Here is a 24,906-nt window from a genome sequence, read left to right on the forward strand (position 1 = left end):
GCATGGGACCTATGGCAGTATAAAGGATTTGAGTGAAAAAAAAAAAGAGTAGACCTTTGGCTTTTTAGATTGCTTGTAGACTACATGATCTTGATTTCTTAGGTCTGAAAAATGTATATAGCTTCTAGATAAGAAAGTTACACTTTGCATTTTTTTTCTCATATCTTTTGGGTGCTTAGAACTGTGGGAGCTGGTTTTGTGGTCTAGTGGGTAAAGATGCTACCTGGGATGTTGACATTTCATATGGACACTGGTTCATGTCCTGGATGTTCTACTTCCAGTCCAGCTACCTGCTAATAGCCTGAGAAAACCAGCAGAAAATGGCTTGGGTGTTTGGTTTCTTGTACCCACATGGGAGACCTGGAAGAAGTTCCTGGCTTTAGCCTGGTTCAGTACTGGCTGTTGCAGCCTACTAGAGAGTGAACTAGTGGGTGGAAGATATCTCTCCTCTCTCTGTCTCTCTCCCCCTCTCCCCTTCTTTCTCTCTTCCTCTCTCTCTCTTTGTAATGCCAATTTTGAAAATAAGCCTCTTTCTATATCTTTTTTGTTTGTTTGTTTTTAGAAAGAAGTCTGATCCTTAATTCAAAGACCATGAGAAGTTGTCTTTTAAAAACTCTTACTAAGTGAATTTTCTGCTTATAGAGTCTGCACCTTAGTTCCTTAGGGATTAGATTTGTCTTTGCTGTAGACTTAATATTTAGCTTGGTTATATTTTGTTCTGGTCTCAGGGTATGCTTTTTCCTTTGCAGTATTTGTTAACTGTAGTCCCACCAAGTTTTCTCGTTTATGAATTAGAAACTAAGGCTCAGAGAATTAAACGCTTTGCGCAAAGATGTTCTGTTGCTAAGCATCATTACTTGGACTTGGACTTAGCTTTTGTTACCATTAACCTTGGGCTTTTATCATCCCTACTCAAGGTGTATTAGCTATTTGTCATGTAACAGACTATCGCAGAACTTAGGGGTTTAAAACAAATGTTTATCACATCACATTTCTGTGGATCAAGAATTCAAGAGAAACTTAGCTAGATAGTTTTGGTGTTGAATCTCTAAAAAGCTGCAATTAAACTGTTAATGGATACTGCAGGCTTCTAGAGTTGTATTGAGGCTGGGCAACCTGCTTTCAAGCTCACTTAATGTGTATTGGCGGGTTTAGTTCTTTGCCACAAGGACCTTTTCATAAGGTTGTTCAGCTAGGCAGCTGGCTTTCCCCTGAACAAGACATTCCCGAGAGAGAGAGAAGGAACATGAAAGCCCAACATGGAAGCTGTAACATCCTTTATAACGTGATCCCTGGTGATAGATTGTTTGTTAGTCACACGCACTGTCTGTTGTTTGGGAGAGAGTGGTGCTAGGAGTTCTTGGGCTTGAGTGTCCCTGAAAACATGTGCTGGAAACTTTTAAAAAAAAAGTGTATTTGAAAGAGTGACATAGACAAGGAGAGAAAGATTGGGAGGAGGGGTGGTAAGGGGAGAATCTTCTATATGCTTATTCACTGCCCAAATTGGGCCAGACTGAAACCAAAAGCCAGGAGCTCTATTGCTGTCTCCCACATGAGTAGCAGTGGCCTGAGCACTTGGACCATCTTTCATTGCCATCCCAGGCACGTCAGCTGGAAGCTGTATAAGAAGCAGAGAAACCACAACTCCAACTGGCATTCCAGTATGGGATGCTGGCATCACAAGCTGTGGCTCAACTCACTGCACCATGATGCTGGCTCCTATGTTGGCAGCTGAATCCACAGTGCAGCTTTGGGGCTTTATGAGAGGTATCTAGATGAAAAAAGGCTCTACCCTCATGAACGGATGAAGGCTCATTTTGAAGGACTAGATGCTGAGTGCGGTTGTTTTTGCATGTCCCTCCTACTTCTCTGCCTCTTGTTCCCTTTTTGGCCTCTTTTCAGCCTTCTCCATGGGGTGATGCAGCACAAGGGCCCTTACCAGATGCTGCTAGCTTGGTCATAGATTTCCCAGCACCCAGAACTAGGAGAAATCAATTTCTTTTCTTTAAAAATTACCCAGCCTGGGGCTCGACGCGGTGGCGCAAGTGGTTGGGGTCCTCACCTTGCACGCCTGGGATCCCATATGGGCGCCGGTTCTATCCCGGCAGCCCCGCTTCCCTTCCAGCTCCCTGCCTGTGGCCCGGGAAAGCAGTCAAGGACGGCCTAAAGCTTTGGGACCCTGTACCCGTGTGGGAGACCCGGAAGAGGCTCCTGGCTTCGGATCGGCATAGCATCAGCTGTTGCGCTCACTTGGGGAGTGAATCATCGGATGGAAGATCTTCCTCTCTGTCTCTCCTCTCTGTATATCCGCCTTTCCAATAAAAAAAATAATAAAAATTAAAAAAAAAATTACCCAGCCTGCAGCTCTCAGTATAGCAGCACAAAACATAATCAGACAAAGTAGGAATTATTAGAGGCTATGTTGCAGGCTGATACCACAGTTGTTGTACAGGTAGTAAATTACATAACCAAATTCAGTCATGTGTCTATGACTCTGAAGCTGTAAGTGACAATGGAAAGTTTTGAATAGAGTGGGTAGTCAGAGAAGGTTACATTTTACCTCAGTTGTGAAGAAAAAGTAGGAAATGAGGTAGAAAACCAGGTAGGAACCAGCACAGACAGGGCTTTGGAAGATTGGAAATGTGGTGCATTTGGAGAAAAGAAATTCAGGATGCTAGTGTAGTGTGCATGGATGGAGGGAGGGTAAGAGAATAGGAAAAAAATGGGTTCTTGAGTTTAAACATGTGATGAAAAGCAGTTGAAGGTAGTGCTAATGTTGTAAGATTGTGTCTTCAGGTCTGTAGAGTTACAGGTACTGATCTGTCCGCCCAGACCCTCAAATTACCATCCAATGAAGCTGATCTGTGCACTTAGCTTATAACATTATCTTCAAAAGACAGTTTTGTGTTGCATTTCTCTATTTCCATCATTCTTTTATTTTTATTTATTATCATTTTTTAAATTGGGAAGGCAACCATACAGAGAGACAGGAAGTTCTTTCTTCCGCTGGTTAACTTATTAAGTGGCCGCAATGGCTGAAGCTGAGACGATCTGAAGCCAGAAGCCAGGAAATTTCTCTGTGTCTACCATGCGGGTGCAGGGTCCCAACATTTTGGGTCATCCTCTACTGTTTTTCCAGGCCACAAGCAGGGAGCTGGATGGGAAATAGAGTACTCAGGGTATGAACCAGCACCCATATGGGAACCTGGTGGATGCAAGGCAAGGATTTAGCCACTAGGCCATCATGAAAAGGGAGAGTTAGAGAAAGTAGGAGAGACAGAGGGAAAGATCTTCATCTACTGGTTCACTCTCCAAATGGCTGTAACAACCAGGGCTGGGCCAAGTCAAAGCCAGGATCCTGGAACTTGGTTCAAGTCTCCCACATCATGCAGGATGAAAGAAATCCTGACACATTGACTGGAAGCATCTGGGACTTAAAACTCGCACTCCACGTGAGAAGCTGGCATTGTGGGCAGAAACCTAACCCAACCACAACCTTGGCTCCTTGCCTTGCTGTATTAGGTGCTTTTTCCTCCTGCTGCCTAACTGAATGTCCTGAGGTTAGGGAAGATAATGAGCCATCAAATTGATAGCAGCTGGGCCTCTATCCCACCCTGAGGCTGAATTTACTTTCTTTACTACTACCCTTGGGCATATTTCCAGATCTTCCTTCCCCCCACCTCCAGCTCTTTTTTTTCCTCTTTTTTAAGTATTTGGAGCATCAAGTCCTTTTTAGGTGAACTTGGCTGCTCCCAGCTGGGCATCAGGCCAGGTTGTTGCTCTCCCTTCTCATTATGTACAGCTCTTGAGCAGCTTACAGCAGAAAGAAATTGAAAACAAAATGAATTTTTACCATTTCAGATTAGTTTATAAACCTCTTGATAAAATGTGAAGAAATAGGGAGTTTGGAAAGACTTAATAGTCAAAACAAGGATCTGGGTCAGAAATGAAACAACTTATCTATGTATGAATTCTGTAGGTAAAGTAGTGAAGAGGGAAGATTCTATGCAAAAGAGAGAAAGAGGAGTATTGCCTAGAGCAGTAAGAGTTAGAAAGCCCAGACAATTGATTTCAGCTTCTGATTGTACTCCATGATTCTTTTAAAAAAAGATTTATTTAATGCCTGGCATTGTGATGCAGTGTTAAGCTGCTGCTTGTAATACCATATCCCATATTGTACTAGCTCAAGTCCCTGCTGCTCTGTCTGATCCAGCTCCATTCTAATGTGGTTGGAAAAGCAGTGGAAGATGGATCAAATACTTGTTTTCCTGCCATCCGCATGGGAGACCAGGATGCATTTCCTAGCTTCTGTTTCAGCCTGGCCAGTCTGGGCTGTTGCAGCCATTTGGGAAGTGAAAGGCAGAGTGAGTGTGAGAGAGAGAGAAAATGAGAATGAGAATGAATCTTCCATGTATTGGTTCACTCACCAAATATGTGCAGTAACTGGGACTGACCAGGCTGAAGTCAGGCTACAGTAAATGTTTTAACATCAAGAGATCTAATTAGTATCATTCATGGGGATGTTGCTAGAAAAGTTTATAAATTACTTACGCAAATTATGACTCACATAAGGGCATCGCTTAGCTAGTGACAGGTGCATCAAACAGAATATCACTACAATTCCTAAAAGTCCTTTGGAAATGGTCAGAATGATTTACACTGAAGCTTGTCTCACTGTTTAAGTAATACACGTTTTATTTAGAGAACAAAAGAAAATTGCTTAAATTTAAAAATTTGTATTGATTTTTATATTTTTGCTTGTATTATGAAGTATTTTTAATACCGTTGCTGGAAATCTTGAAGTCTCTTAAGAAGGATCTATTTGCCTAGCCTTCTTGTTAAATCCCATCGAGGCTCCTGCAAGACCATTTAGAGCTAGGAGGAGAACAACACAGAAATATGTAAATAATGAGGGCAGGTAGAGTAAGGTAGCAGTACAGGCTTATTATCGGGACTGTTGTGAATCCTTCCAGAGAAGAATAACTTTAGGATTTTTGCATAAATAATTAGCTCGTTTATACCTTTAAAGAGTTGTCAGGCACTTTTGAAAAATTTATTATTTGTGAGGGCCCAGCACAATGGCTCAGTGGCTAAATCTTCACTTTGTAAGTGCTGAGATCCCATATAGGCATTGATTTGTGTCTTGGCTGCTTCGCTTTCCTTCCCGCTCCCTGCTTGTGGCCTGGGAAAGCATTAGAGGATTACCCAAAGACTTGGGACCCTGCACCTGTGTGGGAGACCCTGAAGAGAAGCTCCTGGCTTCAGATCAGTTCAGCTGTGGCCATTGCGGCCATTTGAGGAGTGAACCATCGGACGGAAGATCTTCCTCTCCATCTCTCCTTCTCTCTGTATATTTGATCTATCTTTCCAATAAGAATAAATAAATCTTAAAAAAAATATAGATTATTTGAGAATCAGAGAAACTGACAGCTCCCAGCTGCTGCCTGATTCTCCAAATGCCTGGGAGCTGGGAACTCAATCCAGATGCCCATGGATTGCAGTGACGCAATTACTTGAGCCACTTCCCAAGAGTGCACATGAGCTCTAAGTTAATCCTGAAATGGGCTTCAGGTATCCCAGTGTCTTAAGTATGTGCCAAGTGCTACCCCACCCCCTTCAGGTGCTTCGCTTCCACTGGTTGATCATTTGACATTCACCCCACACCCGGTGATAACTAGTTCTTTCTTTTTCTTTTTTTTTTTCTAGTGATCTTTCTGTCACATTTTTTCCTCTATCAGTTTTACTTGCTTCCATGTCAGATTGATACCCTCAGATAAACAGAGTTCCTGTTCAAGTTAGTAGAGTTCTTAGGGCGCTCTGTCTTAGATGAAAGCCTTGGAACCCAAGTCTCAATTCTACCTTAGGAAGTAGTCTTTACTGGAAGCTGCCCTTCAGCTGCATTGCAATTAGGACATACTAGAAAAGTTACATAAAGCAGCCAAGTGGCAAAGCCACTTTTTGCGACTTCCTTTCGCCGTGCTTATTTTGTCTCTTCTATTTTTGCCCTCTCTGCATCATTCTTCATGTCAGAATAGTTTTAAGAGGCAGATCCGCTTTGAGTTGCCCGAACCGCAGGTTTCTGGGGTTCATTCTTCTAGGAACTTTACAACTTAATTATAATGAAATTTACGCAGTGGCATTTAGTTAGTACATAATCAATTTTCCTTAATAAGCTTTTGTTTTGCAAATTTATTTTTATTACTAGGCAGAGAGAGTGGAGGCAGAGGATAAAGAGATTTTTTTTTCAAAATTTAATGATTTTTGTTGAAAGGCAGGTTACAGACAGAAAGAGACAGAGATCTTCCATCTGCTATTTGACTCCCCAAAAGGCTGCAATGGTCAGAGCTGAGCCGATCTCAAGCCAGGAGCCAGGGGCTTCCTTTGAGTTTCCCACGTAGATGTAGGGGCCTATGAACCTGAGCTATCCTCCACTGCCTTCCTAAGCTGTGAAGAGAAAGCTGGATCAAAAGTGGAGCAGCTAGGGGTTGGTGTGGTAGCCTAGTGGCTTGAGTCCTCCCCTTGCATGTGCCCGGAACTCATATGGGTGGCAGTTCATATCCTGGCTGTTCCACTTCCCTTCCATCTTCCTGCTGTGGCTTTGGAAAGCAGTCGAAGATTCCACAAAGCCTTGAGACACTACACCCACATGGGAGACCCAAAAGGAGCTTCTGGTTTTGGATTGGCTCAGCTGTGGCCATTGTGGCTACTTGAGGAGTGAACCAGCAGACAGAAGATCTTTCTCTCCATCTCTCCTCCTTTCTGTAAATCTACCTTTCCAATAAAAATAATTTTAAAAAGAAGAAAAAGTGAAGCAGCTGGAACATGAATTGGTGCCCTTGTGGGATGCTAGTGCTGCAGGCTGAGGATTAGCCTAATTTGCCACTGTGCTGCCTGGACAAAAATTTTTTCATTTGCTGGTTTGCTACCAAAATAACTTCAGTGGCTGGTGCTAAGTCAGAACAGAGCAAGAAGCCCAGAACTCCTTCCTTCCTTCCTTCCTTCCTTCCTTCCTTCCTTCCTTCCTTCCTTCCTTCCTTCCTTCCTTCCTTCCTTTCTTTCTTTCTTCCTTCCTTCCTTCCTTCCTTCCTTCCTTCCTTCCTTCCTTCCTTTCTTTTTTAAGATTTATTTATTTATTGGAAAGTCAGATATACAAAGAGAAGTAGAGACAGAGAGGAAGATCTTCCGTCCGATGAATCACTCCCCAAGTGAGCGCAACGGCCGATGCTATCCCTATCTGAAGCCAAGAGCCAGGAACTTCTTCCGAGTCTCTCATGTGGGTGCAGGGTCCCAAGGCTTTGGGCTGTCCTCGACTGCTTTCCCAGGCCACAAGCAGGGAGCTGGAAGGGAAGTGGAGCTGCCGGGATTAGAACCGGCACCCACATGGGATCCCGGTGCGTTCAAGGTGAGGACTTTAGCTGCTAGCCTACGCCACCAGGTCCCCATCTGTTGCTTTTCAAAGGATATTAGGCAGGAGCCAGATTGAAAGTGGATGTATGGGACACTGGCCATCATAAGTGGCATTTCACCTGCTGTGTCACAGTGCCGAATGAATGAATGAGAAAGATAGGTGTGACAGTATCTTATGAACCATTGGGCTTAGTGGTGAACCGTGAGCTCTGGAGAGGTACATTTCCAGCCCTCACTGACCAAGCCCTCCCGTCACTGACCTAATTTAAGCTCTTAAAGAGCACGGAGGATGTGACAGAGTGAGAGTTCAAAACTGAAGTTTTGCTGTTGCATTTTAGGCAATTTAGAGACCTCCAAATGCTAGTGGCTCCTATGGGTGAGATCCTAGTACAATTGTTAGCATTGAATTTTTGAATTTTAATTGAAAAATAAGAATTTATCAACCTAATATAAATTGAGTATTAAAATGGACATTTAATGATTCTGCTGAAATCTTATCATCCCTAGCTCAGCTTAATGTATTAAATTAACACGGCTGTAAAAACTATTAACTTCTGTTTCTTGACAATTTGGAAAACATAGGTCTCAAAGACTTTTTTTTCTTTTAATTAAAGAAACATCACACATGAATAGGATAGCCAGTGTTCAAGAAACATAAGGTGCACAACCTCATTAATCATCAGAAAATGACATGTTAGAACTGCAAGGAGGTACCACTGTGCATTTAACAGTATTGCTAACATTTAAAAGCCTGGCAGTACTCAATGGTCCGAGGAAATGATGAGCAACTGGAAACTTAACAGGTTGCTGGTAAGAATGTAACAAGATTTGAACACCTTGCAAAACTGTTTGGTAGTCTATTAGGTTGTATAATTCCATTCTTTGCCGTTGAGACAAAGGAAGTGTATGTATCACTCACTGTAACTTCTGTTTTTTTTTTTTTAAAGATTTATTTTATTTTTATTGGAAAGGCGGATATACAGAGAGGAGAGACAGAGAGGAAGATCTTCCATCCAATGATTCACTCCCCAAGTGAGCACAACGGCTGATGCTATGCCGATCCGAAGCCAGGAGCCTCTTCCGGGTCTCCCACGTGGGTGCAGGGTCCCAAAGCTTTGGGCCGTCCTTGACTGCTTTCCCGGGCCACAGGCAGGGAGCTGGAAGGGAAGCGGAGCTGCCGGGATTAGAACCGGCGGCCATATGGGATCCCGGGCGTGCAAGGCGAGGACCTTAACCACTGCGCCTCCACGCTGGGCCTGTATCACTCACTGTAACTTCTGAAGGATAAATAGAAGGCAGCACCGTTTTTAATGTATCAAAAACTGGAAATGATGCAAATGTCCATTCTTAGTAGAATGGTAAATAAATTGTGCTATATTCACACAAGAGAATACTGTAGAAGCTTAATAAGAACTACTTTTTTCCCCAACAATATATATAAATCCCACAACAATAATGTTGAGAAAAAGAAGCTAAGCACAAATAGAATACATATGTTTCACATGATTCCACTTATATAAAATTCAAACACGAGAAAGCTAATATGAGTTGATGGAAGTTAGCATAGTTAGCATAGCAGTTACTTAAAAAATGTCTTTTTAAATTTGTAAACAAATTTATTGAAGTATAATTCATATGTTATACAGTTCATCCATATAAGTTATATGATTTGTCAGCTTTTAGTATATTAACAGGAATTTGTAGCCTTCAACACAATCTAACTTTAGAACACTTTCTAACTTCGTAATGAAATTCGTTCTCAGCAGTCATTCTTGCTATCTTCCTTTTTGTGCATTTTTCCCTAGGTGAGATAATTACTAATCTATATATTTGCCTTCCTATATGTTTTTCCTCTCTATATAAATTTTATATAAATTATATTATACATAATTATATATCAATCAACATATTCATTTTAATATAAATTAAGCTGTATGTGCTTTGTGATTGATTTTATTTGTTGGTATAACATTTTTAAAGCTTCTGTGTGCTGTAACCTGTATTAGACCTTCATTCTTTTTATGGCTGATTAACATTTGACTGTATGAAAATACCACTTAATTTTACTTCATTAACTAGTCAATAGTCATTGAAAGTTTACGCTTTCTGGCTATAATGAATAGTGTTGCCATGAATATTTTTCTATGTTGCTTATCTTTTAATTTTAATTGCTAAAACACTTTTTTAAAAAAAGATTTATGTATTTTTATTGCAAAGGCATATTTACAGAGAGAAAGAGAGACAGAAAGATTGTCCATCCTGCTGATTCACTCCCTAAGTAGCCACAACAACCAGAGCTGAAATGATTCGATGCCAGGAGCCAGGAACTTCTGGGTACAGGGTCCCACGGCTTTGGGCCATGCTCAACTGCTTTCCCAGGCCACAAGCAGAGAGCTTGCTGGGAAGTGGATCAGCTGCGATATGAACCAGCACCCATATGTGATTGTAGCACATGTAAGACGAGGACTTTACCCACTAGGCTATTGCACCAGGCCCAGTTTATAATTCTTTTTGTTTGTTTGCTTTAATTATATTTTTGATGATTTTTACATAGTTGATTAGGGTTTGAAGGGTCAAGGGCTAGAGGAAAGTGGCCGAGACCATTGTTTCCACATTGTTTTTTTTCTTCCTCTATGTCAGGAAAGTGGGGAGATAAAGGGAGAAGCCATACCCAGCTTCCCAGCCATCCCAGGGTCCCCAGTGTGGGGCATGTTCCGAGGCTCCTGCTCAAGTGGTTTTGATAGTTCAACAGTTCTGAATTGCTGCTGATCTTGCCACCCCAAGCATGATGAAATCTCTGCAGAATCCACTGGCTGACATAGTCTGCTTTGGAGTCTTTGTTTGCCCAGATTTTCACTGACAACGCTTGGCTGGGGTAGATGATCGATTTGTTTTGTTGTCTGTCTTCTGTTGTGGTACCAGGTGTCCTCTGCAGGTTCTAATGTACTGCCATATCCTCCATGTGCATCTGGATATGCTGTCCACTGCTCCATCTGAGCCTCTGAGCAGGCTCATCTCTGACATGCATACTACAGTCACACCATGGAAGCTGCAGTTCTCTTCATGGTTTAAACTCTGAGTCCATCAGTTCAGTTTTCGAGTATTCCCAAAGAAACCTCATCTGAAAAAAAAAAAAAAGAAAAAGAAAGAAAAGAAAAGAAACCTCATCTGAGGTGTTCCCAGACTTGATTCTTGTGTATGCTTGCCAGTACAGGGTCCGGCACAGTCCGTCACCCAACTCAGACTATGCACACAGTGGTGGTTGCAATTGCTGGGTCGGTTCTGCTTCTGCTTCTGTCTTCTACAAGAACCAACTGGTATTACGGTCCAGCCTGATCCTGCCCACCACACACTTGGCCTTCACGCAAAACAATGACAGCTGCAGCCTAGTTGGAGCAATACCCAAGAGCTCCCACTAGGACTGCCTCCCTGCCCTGGTTCTCATGCTTGCCAATATGTATGGCCAACTGCTCCAGTCTGTCCCACATCCCTTTAGCTCTCCTGTATGTCAATGGGCACTGAAGCCTAGTTCAACCCAACCAGCCCCACTATTCATTCCACGCTGCTCCCAATGGGTGCCACTCTATCTAGTCATGCCTTCCCCCGTCCTGGTTCTCATACTTACCAGTGGAAGTGGCAACCCAAGAGGGAGGTGCCCACTATTTCCCTCCTGGATCTACTCCCACTCCTGGATCTTGCACTCTTCAAGTCATTCTGCAGTTTAGCTTAACAGAATTTATCCTCAGTGCCAACATCTGCCAGCTGATGCTGTGGCAAAGCCCAACCAACCCACACCCACTCTGGCTTATGCATGCACTAGTAGGTACATTCAACCCAGCCTGGCTTTTCCCTGATCCAGCTCACATGCAGGCCAACAGGTGTTGTAGTGCTACCCGAGCTGGTCTGCCCTCGATCCCAGCTCTTACACTCACCAGTGGCAACAGTGGCCTATCTGGGAAGCCCTCCGCAGCCCCCCTACAGATTTGCCCCCCTCCTTCCTGAGTCTCATGTGTGCTAGGTAAGACTGGTCTTGCCCAGTCTGGCATGGCCTGCCTCACCTTGGTGTTTATCAGTGGGTGTTGTAGCCTGGCACAGCTTGGCTCACCCCTCCCACTTCCAGCTCATGCTGGTGGTGGCTACAGCTTAGCCCAACCCAGACCAACCAGCCCCGAGTCCTGACCTTCATGTTAACTGGCTTGAGCTGCAGCCTGCCCCAGTATGACCCATGCACCCTTCTGGTTCTCAGTTTTGCCAGTGGGTGATATGAACTAGCCTAACCTGGCTCATCCCACACCTTAGTCAAATATATGCTGGTGGGTACTGTTACCTGGCCTGGTCTGGGATGCTACCTGTCTTGATTCTTTCACTCACCTGCAGGGACAGAGGAGTTCCCCAAGCTTCTCCATGAGAACTTCTCCCATTGCAAAATCTTGCACATTGGTCCATGGCCCTACTTAGTCCACCTCCCCTGCTAGCAGGAACAGTGCCTTTCCTGACCAGCCCTCACCGATTCTAATTCTTCTTCTTCTTTTTTTTTTTTTTCCCTTAATTTCAAAGTCAGATATTTATAGAGAGGAAGAGAGACAGAGAGGAAGATCTTCGGTCAGTTGAGTCACTCAATGGCCAAAATTGTGCCCATTCGAAGCCAGGAGCCAGGAACTTTTCTGGGTCTCCCATGTGGGTGCAGGGTCCCAAGGCTTTGGGCTGTCCTTGACTGCTTTCCCAGGCCACAAGAAGGGAACTGGATGGAAAGTGGGGCTGCCAGGATTAGAATCGGCATCCATGTGGGATCCTGGCGCATTCAAGGTGAGGACTTTAGCCACTAGGCCACCATGCCGGGCTGTCCAGTTCTTACTGTTGGGTACTATAGCCAGCCAAGCGTGGTATACACCCAGGCACAGCTTACACCTGGTTCAGCAGGAACAGAGACCTAGCCCAGTTCGTTCTATACCCATCCTGGTTCTCACAAGGTCCAGTGGGTGCTGGAGTCTAGCCCAGTCTTACATATCCTAGACCCAGTCCATACCCATGCTGGGGAAGACTGCAGCCATGACCAGTATGGATCATAGCCCCTGCTCTGGTCCTTGTGCTCACCAGTAGAAACCACAGCTCAGCCAGGGCATTCCCTTAGCTGCTCAACCAGGCCTTTTCCCAGTCACAGATCTCAGGTGTACCAGTGGTTTCTTTGACCCAGTTTCGCATTATCCCTTTCCTGTCTTGGCCTTTGCCTATGGATGGTGTAGTCTGTCCTGGCTGGCCCCCACTTCCAACTCTCGCTAGTGGGTGCTGCAACCTGGCCCTGCTCAACACACAGACCTGCCCAACAACCTGGCCCTGCCCAACACACAGACCTGGACCATGTACCGTTGGGAGCTATGACCAACTGAGGGAGTTTCCCAAGTTCCCCCACTTGGCTCACTCCTAGACCCAGATCTCATACAAACCAGTGGGTGCCAGGCCCTTACCTTGCATAGTCCCCTCCATCCTGGCCTTTTTATGAGCTGGTAGATACTACAGTCCGGCCCACTCCATACCTTGTTTTAGGGTACGCATGTCGGTGCTGTAGCCTGGGCCTGCCCAGCTGTTCCCAGCCCCAGTTACCCTGAGTTTTATTGGATTCTATGGTCACGCCTAGCTTAGCCCATTACCACCCCAACTGTTTTTTTCTAAGTTTTTTTTAATTGGAAAGGCGGATATACAGAGAGGAGAGACAAAGAGGAAGATCTTCCATCTGTTGATTCACTCCCCAAGTGAGCACAACGGCTGATGCTATGCCGATCTGAAGCCAGGAGCCTCTTCCGGGTCTCCCACGTGGGTGCAGGGTCCCAAAGCCCTGGGCCATCCTCGACTGCTTTCCCAGGCCACAAGCAGGTAGCTGGATGGGAAGTGGGGTTGCCAGGGTTAGAACCGGTGCCCATATGGGATCCTGGGCGTGCAAGGCGAGAACCTTAACCACTGCGCCACCGTGCTGGGCCCACCACCCCAACTTCTAAGCTAGCCAGCAGGAAATGTATTTCCCCAGGGTTAGGCCCACATATGCCTCACAGAATCTTCCCCCAGAGTGGTTCTTTTGCATGCTGGTTAGTGTTATGGGCCAGCTTAATGTGACCCATCCATTGTTCCAACGCTCACTGTCAGTTATTGGGATCTAGCCCTGCCAGACATGCCCCTATCCTTACCTTTCATGTGGTTTGGTGTGTGGTGGTCAGCAATGGTCTGTGCTAACAAGCCCAGGTCAGAGCTCTCATGTGGGTTGGTGCATTGGTCTGGCCCATAAGGATCTTCCAGTCTCTCTTCTCCAAACCATCAGGTCTCCGTCCTCTCGCTTACCTGCAAGTACAGTGGCCTTGTTGTTGGGAGTTCCTCTGGAGTCATTCCTCTCCTACTCGTATGGTGGCCTTATCAAGGATGTCCCTGAACAGTAATTTCTCAACTGACATGAATCCACAGGTCATCACACACCCTCACCTGTGTGATCTCTCAGTCTCCCTGCAAATCTACACCCCCAGGTTTCCAGAGTGCACTGCCAGGCGGCCTGAAGATTTTGCCCGGTGCCATTGGCATCCCAGGCTGCCCAAGTGGCTGTCTGACCTGGGTAGGGGGAGGACTCCCCCTCTCCCTACACTCAGTGGCAGCCGGGGGACACCCAAGAAGTTGCCTGACTCAGGTGGGGAAAGATTCCCCCTCCTCTAACCCTCCATGGCGGCCAGGGGCTGCCTGAGCAGCTGCACCCTATTTTATCATTCTTAAAAGCTCATTGGGCCTGGCACATTGGCTATGAAAGTTCTATATATCTATCTTCTGTATGATAGTTGTATGTTAGTGTTGAACAGTTTATGGGGTTAGTACAGTTGAAGAGCTAAATTTTAAGTTAGTTGGTTATTTGGAAGAGAGAGAGAGAGAGAGAGACATCTCTCATCAGTTGGCTCACTCCCCTAGTTCCCACAACAGCTGAGGCTGTGCCATACTGGAGCAGAATTTGGGAAGTTAGTCCAAGTTTTCTATATCAGTGACATAGACATAGCCACTAAAGTCATCTCCCACACATTACCAGTGCACATTAGCAAGAAACTGGAATGAAGAGTTCAGCCAGAGCTCAAACCTAGACATTGTATTATGGAATGCTGCATCCCAAGTGGTGGGTTAACTACTGAGGAACTGAAATTTTAATTTAATGTATAGTGTAAATAAAATTTAATGATCAAATTAACTTTTTAAATTGTGATTACCTTTTAGAATGTTAAATCTAAAGATGTAGTCTTTGTGTTTTCTATCACCTGTTACCTAATTCTTGCCCACTGGTACATCTATTTTCCTTGGAATGTATCAAGGGTACTTAATGGACTCTACTCTTACTCTCTGTCTGTCTGTCTGTCTGTCTCTGTCTCTCTAAGATTTTATTTATTTAAAAGACAGAGTTACAAAGAGAATGAAAGAGAGAGAGGTATCTTTCATCTGCTGGTTTATTCCTTAAATGACTATAACAGCTGGGGCTAGGCTAGGCAGAAGCAAGGAACCTGGAACTCTGTTTCTCCAGTGTGATTGTAGGGGCCCAGGCACTTGACTCATCCTCTGCTGCTTGTCCACATAAATTAACAGGCCTCTGGAGTGGACATATAGTTGGGACTTGAACTGGCATCTATATGGTATGCCAGTATCACAGGCAGTGGCTTGACTTCTTTACTCCTCAATACCAGCACTTCCAATCGACTCTAGTTGGAAGGATCATAGTCCCTTTCTCTGTTTATATGGGTAATTGGTAACACAAGTTTGTCTCTTTGTGTATAGCTGATTGTAGCACAGCCATTCCCTGCACTGTAACGTTTGGGCTTACTTTGGTCCTTTTCTTCATGTGTTACAGACGCTGCATACAGGTAGTACATAAACTGCTTTGCTACCAGAAGAAGTGTCGAGTACGCCTGCATTACACCTGGCGAGAACTCTGGTCAGGTAACTTATTCTCATGAATCCTTCTTTTTATACCTTTGATGAACCCCTAGGCCTGAGATCAGGCTAGATTCTTTTTTAACCTGGTAGTGTGTTTAGGATGCTTCTATTATAGTTTATATTTTTGTGTGATTTTTTTTTAGCCTTTTTGTAATCCATAGCTGGGCATGTCCCCTTGTCTGATCCATACTTTCTCTTCTATTCCTTCTCCCTGTGCTTTTTTTTTTCTGGACTCCCCACGTTTTTGTTAGCTAGTGAAAATCATGGGCTGTTTCTTGTGTCCTGTTTGTGCTTTCTTGTGTAGCAATGAGCTAGGAGGAGTGGGCATAGACTTAGTTGGGTTCTGCTTGGTAGCTGTGTAAGTGCTATCAGGGAGCTTCTGGGATTCCTCAGGACAAGTCATCTCAGGAGGACTGTGGCATGGAAAAGAGAGGGTGGGCAAGGGGGTGGAGAGGTGGGTCTGGCCTGTTCTTTGTGTTACATCTGGCAGCCTTACTGTTTACAGACAGTGTCATCTGGACCACTCCTCCTTGTGCCAGAAACAAAATAGCAAATTACAGTGTTTACCTCTGTGCTCCAATCCATTCAACAGTTCGAGAAAGTCACTGCTGCCCTGCAGGCGGGAAGTGGCTCTTTCACCCAGGGTATAATTAATGCTGGCTTGCCACCCCTTTCTTTTGTGTGACTGAATTGGAGGTTTCAGAAAAGCAGAAGACAGGTTCCCCAAGACACGGGTGCTTGCTCATAGGTCCCAGTGGCTTTTGTGACCTGACAGTACAATAAAATCTTCTCTCAATGATGCTGGTGATAAATGGCTGGCCCGCCCTAGGCGGGAGCTTCTTTCTCTGTTCTCAGTGACAGAGGCCAGCTAAAAACAGGTCCGCAACCAACCCCCTTCCCAAGAAATCCATTTTGCTTGTTGTGACACATGGTTTCCTCCCAGCTCAATTTAGTTTTCTAAATTTAGTCCTCCATAATGGAAAGTAGAGATCTTTAATTACTGGATTAGCAAGTTCTTTGTGGATGCTGCCTCTGGTGGTGAAGAAGTGGGGAAATAACAATAAATGGCAATAGTGGCACTTTGGGATGTTAGGAGAGTGTGTGAGTGTGGGATCAAGGGGAAGTTAGAAGAGATAAAGAGAAACAAAAAATTGAAACCACAGAAGTTAATGAATTTCTCAGGTATCAACATTTCCTGTTAGTATTCTAATCCTTACCCCATTGTTGCCTGTCAATAGTTTTATGAGTGTGGGGCTCTAAAAGTGTGGGAATCAAAAGAAGACACTGGGGACCAGCACCTTAGCCTAAAGGCTGGAGTCCTCGCCTTGAACGTGTGGGATCCCGTTTGGGTGCTGGTTCTAGTCCTGGCAGCCCCACTTCCCGTCCAGCTCCTTGCTTGTGGCCTGGGAAAGCAGTCGAGGATGGCCCATAGCCTTGGGTCCCTGCACCTGTGTGGGAGACCTGGAGGAGGTTCCTGGCACCTGATTTCAGATTGGCGCAGCACCGGTTGTTGCGCTCACTTCGGGAGTGAATCAACAGATGGAAGATCTTCCTCTGTCTGTCCTCCTTTCTATATATATTTGACTTTGCAATTAAAAAAAAAAAAGAAGACACTGATGTTGTGGCATAGAAGTTAATGCTGCTGCCTGTAAAACTGGCGTCCCATATGGGTGTTACTGATTCCTATCCCAGCTTCTCCACTTCTGCTCCAGCTCCCTGCAAATGCACCTGGAAAGCAATGGAAGTTGGCCTGCTGGGCCTTTGCCATCTATATGGGAGACCCAGGGAAGCTGCTAGCCTGGCCTTTAGCCTGGCCTAAGTCTCACTGTTGTGGCCATCTAGGGAATGAACCACTGGATGGAAAAGTTCTTTGTCTTTCCCTCTCTCTCTTTCAATATTTTTAAAAAAAAGTTAATTGGGGGACAGCAGATGGCAGTGCCTTACAGCGTTTAGCAGCAGCTAATCCTCCACCTTGCAGTACCAGTGTCCCATGTGGGTGCTGGTTGTAGTTCCATCTGCTCCACTTCCATTCCAACTCCTGCTTATGTCCTGGGAAAGCAGTGGAGAATGGCTCAGGTCCAAGGGTGCCTCTATCCATGTGGGAGGATACAGGGGAAGCTTCTAGCACCTGGCTTCACATCAGTTCAGCTCAGTTCTGGTTGTGAACCAGTGGGAGGAAGATCTCACTGTCCTTTCTTTATCTTTCTTTCATTTTTTAAAAAGATTTATTTTTATTTTTATTTATTTATTTATTTATTTTTACTGGAAAGATTTACAGAGAGAAGTCTTCCATCCGATGGTTCACTCTCCAAGTAGCTGCAATGGCCAGAGCTGAGCCCATCCAAGGCCAGGAGTATGGAGTCTCTTCCTGGTCTCCCATGAGGGTGCAGGGTCCCAAGGCTTGGTCCTGTCGTCAACTTCTTTCCCAGGCCACAAGCGGGGACCTGGATGGGAAGTGGGGCCACCAGGATTAGAACTGGCCCCCATATGGGATACCAGCGCGTGCAAGGCATGGACTTTAGCCACTAGGTCACCGTGCTGGGCCCTAGATTTATCTTTCAAATAAAAATAAATCTTTTGAAAATATTTTTTAAATATACAAAAATGATAGAAATTTGTGAATGTTGATACACAAGAAAGATTTACAGTAAGTGCAGATAATTTATGGTTATGATTAGATCTATAATTGTGATGGAGTTAGAGTTATGGAGAAATTGAGAGAAAGAGATAATCTTATTTCTGCTGGCTCAATCCTAAATTGCTGTAGCAGCTAGGAGCCAGTGATGTCATCTGGGTCTCCCATATGGGTGTAAGGGCCCAGGTACTTGAGCCATCTGCTGATGGTTTCACAAGTACATTAGTGGGATCTGAATTGAATGTGGAGCAGCTGAAATTCAAATCAATCCCTTATGGGATGCCATTGTCTCAGGAAGTGGATTTACCTGCTATTGCCATAACCTCAGTCCCTAGATGCTATACTTCTAAGCAGCTTGCATAGTAGTCTTTTCTGTCTGTTTTTGTTTGTTTTTCTTACTTTCTTTTCTTTCTGTCTTGGACATCCTGTCTGTGGTCACTGTGATCTTTGACTTCTCCCACATTCATTGTTTGTGTCCTCTTCATCATTGCCCTGACCCATTGCCTTTTCCATATTGCCTGCTACATTCCCTGTCTACCTAAGGCCCTGAGGCTTCCCATTACTCCTCTCTATCCATGTTGTGCCTCCATCCTCAGAATGAATTCTCTTACCATGTGAACCCTCTCCTTGTGCTGTTGAACATTTTGCTTTCAGTTTTATATGCTGAAAAATTTATATCCCAAAACCCCGAATTCATTGACAACATCTTTGCTTAAATAAAGCATTTTTTAAGAAGTTAAAAATGTCATCTTTTTATCTTTTCTGATTTACAACATTTTGCCGTTCAGGCTAGGAAGTTATAAAGGAGACCATTCTTTATCCTGTGTTGACTCTTTATCTTTGAAAACTTGCTGTCTGTTCAGCTTGGTGTGACTGTATGCTATCTTAAGCATTCCAAAGCCCTTGATGGGTTGAAGGTGGGTCTAAAAGAGTTTCATTGGTGAAGCATGGAAGACTTCTTGTTTCTGCGGCATAAACATATGCTGTTCTCTGCCAAATGAGTCTAGATCTTTCTCCTGTGTAGACTGGGTAAGCCCTGCTGGAACTTCGGCTCCTTGTGTTTTTATGAACAGCAAGATGCACAGCAGCAGGTGTTAAGGAAGCTGCAAAATACAATGCTACATCTATTGTAGTCAGAGCCCATAGTAACATCTACTGTTGCATTCAGTGGATACAAGTGTGACTATGGTGCATCCACCTACAAATAGGCTGGCACTAGTCACATGTTGGAATGTCCTTGTTTTCACTTTTTTTGAGGGAGGTATATGAAAATCATCATGGCAAATATGTTTATGTGAATTATACTTACTCATACACGTACTGTAGAATTTTGCTTACAATAAAACTTGTAAGTCATGTATTATTGGAAGGATAGAAGCCTCTGGGTTTCTAGGACGCAGCTGGGTAGGATCCAAATGTCTTCTCGTATGGCATGTGGATATTTAGTATTGCTTGGCTTTAGTGTGATTTTCTATTTCTATACCATTTGGCTTACAATAGCTCCTCATTACTGGAGAGATAGTTGACCAGAGGTCACCAGACTCCCATTAGGAATTGCTAGGTGTGGACTTACAGACAAGGAGGAGCCAGCCATGTTAGGTAAAAGTTCAGGCCAACCTGTTAGGCTTTTCCTACAGTTGGCTTCACAGATAGAAGCCTTGACCTCTTCTTGCTGCATATTTGATCTGTGTGATGCTTGTCACCATGGTATCTGAGCACGTGGGGAAATATATTTAGACCTACTTCAATTAGAATGTGGAAAGAAAGTACTACCTGTGAGGATTATTATTATAATTATTTTTTAACACTTGAAAGTTCTTCTTTGACATTTAGTCTATATGAAAGTCTTTAGTCTGAGTTAAAAGCTTAGGTCTTAAAATTCTCCTTTGATAAGGATAGAAAGCTGGGTTTTGGTGTAAGATCCTAGTAAAATAGTTCTTTAGTTTTGAATCTAGACTGATAACTGTGATCCTTATGGTCAGGGGAAAAAAAAGGTTCGTTTACACATAAATCTTGTGTGTGTAATTTCAGAGTTCTGGATCCTCGTTCTTTATGTCCTCTCTCAAACTCATGTGAAAAATTCTTGTCTTAATTTTATGTTCCACTGCTTCCTAATTAATTCTATTCTTATAGAACATTTTAGAATCTAGTAAAATATTTTTTGTCATTCACACTGCATTCCTACTGCAAACTTCAGCAGTTTCTTCTTTGAACTACTTAAGGCCATAAACTATTTTGTTTACTATGTCTGTTTTCTGTATGTTACTATAGTACTTTGTGTCTCTATTCCATTTTACCACATTGTTTTTGCTATGTTTGCACATTGATTTAAACGCTTGCATCTAATTTTTTTTTTAAGATTTACTTTTATTGGAAACTTAGATATACAGAGAAGAGGAGAGACAGAGGAAGATCATCCAACCAATGATTCACTGAAACTGTGCCAATCCGAAGCCAGGGGACCAGAGCCTTTTTTGGGTATCCCACGTGGGTGCAGGGTTCCAAGGCTTTTGGCCATCCTCAACTGGTTTCCCAGGCTACTAAGCAGGGAGCTGGATGAGAAACAAGGCAGCCGGGATTAGAACCAGCCCCCATATGGGATCCCGGCATTTGCAAGTCAAAGGCTTTAGCCACTACGTTACCAGGCTAAGCCCAACTTGCATCTAATTTTTGAAAAACTTCTGGAGGAAAAGGTCTGAGTTTAAATCGGTGTTTTATCCCCAGATACTATTTCATGTTTCATAGGGGTTTAGATAACACTCAAATGAATAATTAAATGGATTCTTAAAGCAGCAAATGTTGTTTAAATCTCAAAATAATAAATAATGGTAACAGAATCCAGTAGGATGTGTGTTGTCATGATTTTTGTGAGCTAACTTCACTCTTCATAGAGCCATTCTACTTGGCTTTGAGTTGTTGTGAAAGGAATGATGGGTAATTTCTTTTTCCTTTGGCTCTTTTCTTAACCACAGATGTGTGGATTGTTTGTGACCAAGTAAAAATGGAAACTGGTAGTTTTTAAGCCATTAACGAAAGAATGAGCTGAATCTTCAGAGAGAAGCATGTAGTTGTTGGAGAGGGAAATACTTGAAAAGAGCCTCACAGAGTCAGCTTATTTTACTTTCACTGCAGGCAGAAAGTGGCACTTGGGAGGCTGCATTCAATTTGTGTAACTTCCCACAGTCTGATGACATGGGTTGAAGCAGTCATTTATATCGGCATTTTACATGCAACATTGTAGATCACATTTGTGCTTCACCTTTCATTCTTCCACATGCCAGGTGGCATCATTATTTTTATCCCCTTTTTTTGTTGAAGGGAGTGGAGGTAGAGAAGGAAGGGTTAAGTGACTTACTAAGGATCATGGAGCCAGACAGACCTAACCAGAGTCCTGATTAGAACTTGGAGTTCCTGATTTCTGTGCTCAGCTGTGGATCACCAGGCAACAACATGTGCCTCCCTGCAGGAAGAGAGGCTCCCAAAGCCCCCAAAACAATCTGTTCAGCCTCACTGTGCTAAATAGCTTCCAAAGCAGTCACGGCTTTGTGAAAAAGAGAGAAATTGTACATGGCCTGACCTTTTAGATACCTACAGGAGAAAGGGGCAGATCTCCAGAGTGTTCCAGCTTTCTGGATCTAGCTGGCTCTCCCACCACTGGCAGAAGCCTACAACTTCATGGTTGGGTATAACTTCAGGTTGAGAATTGAGAAATTCTGGGGGTAGGGAAAGTTTGTTATATCGTAGGTGTCATCAGTGTAGGACTGAAATTTTTTGAGAGAAGGACTGGCTTTGAGCCATGGATTATATGGTAGCTCTTGTGTAAGTATAGTAGTGGCACTTTAGCAGCCCCTCCTGATTTTGAAAATCTATCTTTTGAATTTTTTGTTTCTATTGCTGAGTGACTCCCAGTATGCCTTGGAGACAGGAACTCAGTCTAGATGCCCAACCTGGGAGGCAGGGATCCCATCCCATCATCTTCTGCCTTCCAGGTTGCACATCAATAGGAAGTTGGAGTCAGGATTAGAAACCAGGGTCTAAACCCAGGCACTCTGATAAATCAGAGATGTGTGTGAACTTTTAATTTATCTCCTTTTAGTTCCTTCATTAAACTTTCAATTTTGATGTGATTATAAACTTACAGGAAGTTAAAAAAATAGTTTGTAGACCTTCATGTACCTCTCCCTTAGCTTCCACTGGTAGCAACTAGCATTTTATATAACTACAATATTGCTTTAGTTTTGAAGAAGGTATCAGACAGGAAAGTGCATGGCAGTATGAAGCTAGAGTAGATAGGAAGAGGAGTTTTGGCAACTGCTATGGCCCTCTTGTTTTTAAAATTAGTTTTTGAATTATTCTTACTCATTCCCTTGAGTTTTGTCTGATTTAGGAAAATGTCACAAAATGTAGTCTCAACTTGAGGTCCATAATTAAGATGGTTCTAGCTTCCACGTGCTTTTTTTTTTCCTTGTGTGGACAGTCATTTCCTCTCTAAGTTAAAATGTTCTGGTGAAAGGGCATTAGAGGGTCTCTGGTCCTATAATTTAGTCAGGAAGTCAATGTAGCAGTGCTTGAGGGTGCTTGAGTGCTGAAAAAATACCAAGAAGCCTTTTTATCCCCTTTCAAATCACTACATTTGGTTAATTCCAAAATTTACACTGTTTTGGATCTTTTGCTCGTTCTCCTCAGAAATTTGGCAGAAGCAAAAGCTAAGATTCTGTAACATGTTCAGCCTGCTAGCAGGAGAAAATGATTCCCACGTAGAAGCCCCTAAATGAGTGAGAAATCCATCTTTGTTCTTTTCTCTGCATGTAAAGTCACTTCTCCAGAGAAGTGTGAACTTTGGGAGGCCATCAGCTTTTTCAGGGGGACTGGGGAAAGAGTAGCTGTGCTTTTGCTGCTCTGCCAGTGGTGGTTCTAAAGGGCCATGGATCCTGAGTGAATGGACAGCTCTATTATTGGTCTCTCGTTTTGGCAGATAGTATGATTCTTGGTTCTATGCTAGTTAGCTCCTGTAAGATGAAGTCTGATTAGTTGCTAGATAGCTTGAAGACTGATTTAATCCTGTATGTTTGGCAATGTTGGTGGGAGGTGGAATAAACTAGGTAGCATGGAGCCTGCGGTGTCTGCTAAAGCATGCTGACAGGCAACTGCACAGGATCCTACATTTCTCAAATCTAAGATCTGGAAACTTTCATCAGCAGCCCATTGTTAAGGCCTGCATTGTAGCAGGTGGAACTGCCTGTGACACTAACTAGCATCCCATATAAGCTCCGGTTCATATCCCAGCTGTTCTACTTCCCATCCCTGTCCCTGCTGAAGCCTGGGTAGCAGAATATGACCCAAATCTCAGCTGCTATCACTTATGTAGGGGATCTGGATGGAGCCCCCAGTTTTGGCCTGCCTCAGCCTTGGTTGTTGCGTAAAATCTGGAGAATGGGAGATCTCTCTGTATCTTTCTCTCCGTAACTCTCACTTTCAAATCTTTTTTTTTTTTCTTTAGAGCTCATTTTCATGATAGAGGATGGGTGGTAATTGTGAGGATTGCATTGTCCCTAAATAAATGACAACATGAAGTAGTTGAGAAACTTAGTTTCCCTCTTAAATGAGTAAGGAAAATAGGAAGGACTGAACCTGACCTTCTTTTTTATGCTTATTATTTGTTTATTTATTTATTCTTGGAAAGTCAGATATACAGAGAAGAAGAGAGACAGGGAGGAAAATCTTCTGTCTGATGATTCACTCCCCAAGTGGCCACAATTGCCGGTGCTGAGCCAATCTGAAGCTAGGAGCCTGGAGCTTCCTCCAGGACTCCCAAGTGGGTGCAGGGTTCCAAGGCTTTGAGTCATCTTTGACTGCCTTCCCAGACCACAAGCAGGGAGCTGGGTGGGAAGTGGGGTCGCCAGCAGTAGAACTGGCACCCATATGGGATCCTGGCGTGTGTAAGGTGAGGACTTTAGCCACCAGGCTACCTCACCGGGCTCCAAACCTGACTTTCTTTTAACATCTGATGAAAGGAGTTATGTTTTCTGAATCATTTAGAGTGGGTGTAAAAGGCTGTGCAGGCTATTAACATATTGTTGTATGTGCTCTGTTTACATGAGAGAAATCTCAGAGCACACAACCAAAGCCATTTCATTATGTTTGATTCATTGGCCTATGTCCGTGAGATGCTTAGGTTTGCAGCCAGACAGATTCCTATACTCTGAGAAGCTACCTAGTATATTTTAAATTATTCTATTGGCAGGTGTTGGCCTCTAAATCCTTCACTACTCTGCTGATTGACAGTGAGCCTGCTGATTGCTGGCAATGTCCCTGGGTAATTGGTGATTTTGTTCGGAGATGCTGGATGGCTGGAGTTTATGGTGCCTCTGGGGTTATGAGTAGCATTAGTTTGTTCCACTGGTGCTATTTTCAGCCTGTCCTTTGAGTTCTTTGACTTCTCTCTTAAGTGATGGAGATGCTAATATTTCTCATGTATCAGTCACTGTGAAATTACCCATTTCCTCTAATGAGCAGGTTTTGAATTGGGTTCTGTGGCACATTATCCTAGCTCCTTGCCAGGCCACAGAACAAGGCCTGGCTAAATCTTGTTTTTGCTTTCTCTTTCACTTCTTAGCTTGTGAAAGCTGCTCAAATAGCTCTCTCTGACCTGATTCTTTAGAGACATTTATTTTTGCTCTGCTGGAGGCTCTCTGTCTCCTTCCTGTTTTTAATCTTATTTAAATGTCATTCACTTGGTTTTGTAATTAAGCCTCCCTTCTGCATCTCCAAGGCAGGAGTCTGAACTACCACTTAATTGTGTCTTCCTGTGGCTAGCTTGTTCCTCTCTGCACCTGGTTTGCCTTGACATGGGAGACAAGTCCTGGAGAAGTTCCCATATCCATTATTCATTGTACTCCTACATGACAGCACAATTT

At 43.7% G+C, this 24,906-nt stretch overlaps 1 protein-coding gene across 4 annotated transcripts in view; it reads left to right on the forward strand.

The window, feature by feature from the left end:
- ARMH3 (armadillo like helical domain containing 3) overlaps positions 1–24,906 on the forward strand; it is a 186,506-nt gene that overhangs the window by 67,628 nt on the left and 93,972 nt on the right. For all 4 annotated transcript variants that reach the window (XM_040992253.1, XM_040992251.1, XM_040992250.1 and 1 more), the window contains one exon: positions 15,269–15,357. In XM_040992253.1, coding sequence (XP_040848187.1) covers positions 15,269–15,357 — 89 coding nt within the window. The remainder of the gene's footprint in view (positions 1–15,268; positions 15,358–24,906) is intronic.

The sequence above is a fragment of the Ochotona curzoniae genome, unplaced genomic scaffold (assembly GCF_017591425.1).
Source record: "Ochotona curzoniae isolate NIBS_2020 unplaced genomic scaffold, NIBS_Ocur_1.0 contig_66, whole genome shotgun sequence".
NCBI classification, from domain to species: Eukaryota; Metazoa; Chordata; class Mammalia; order Lagomorpha; family Ochotonidae; genus Ochotona; species Ochotona curzoniae.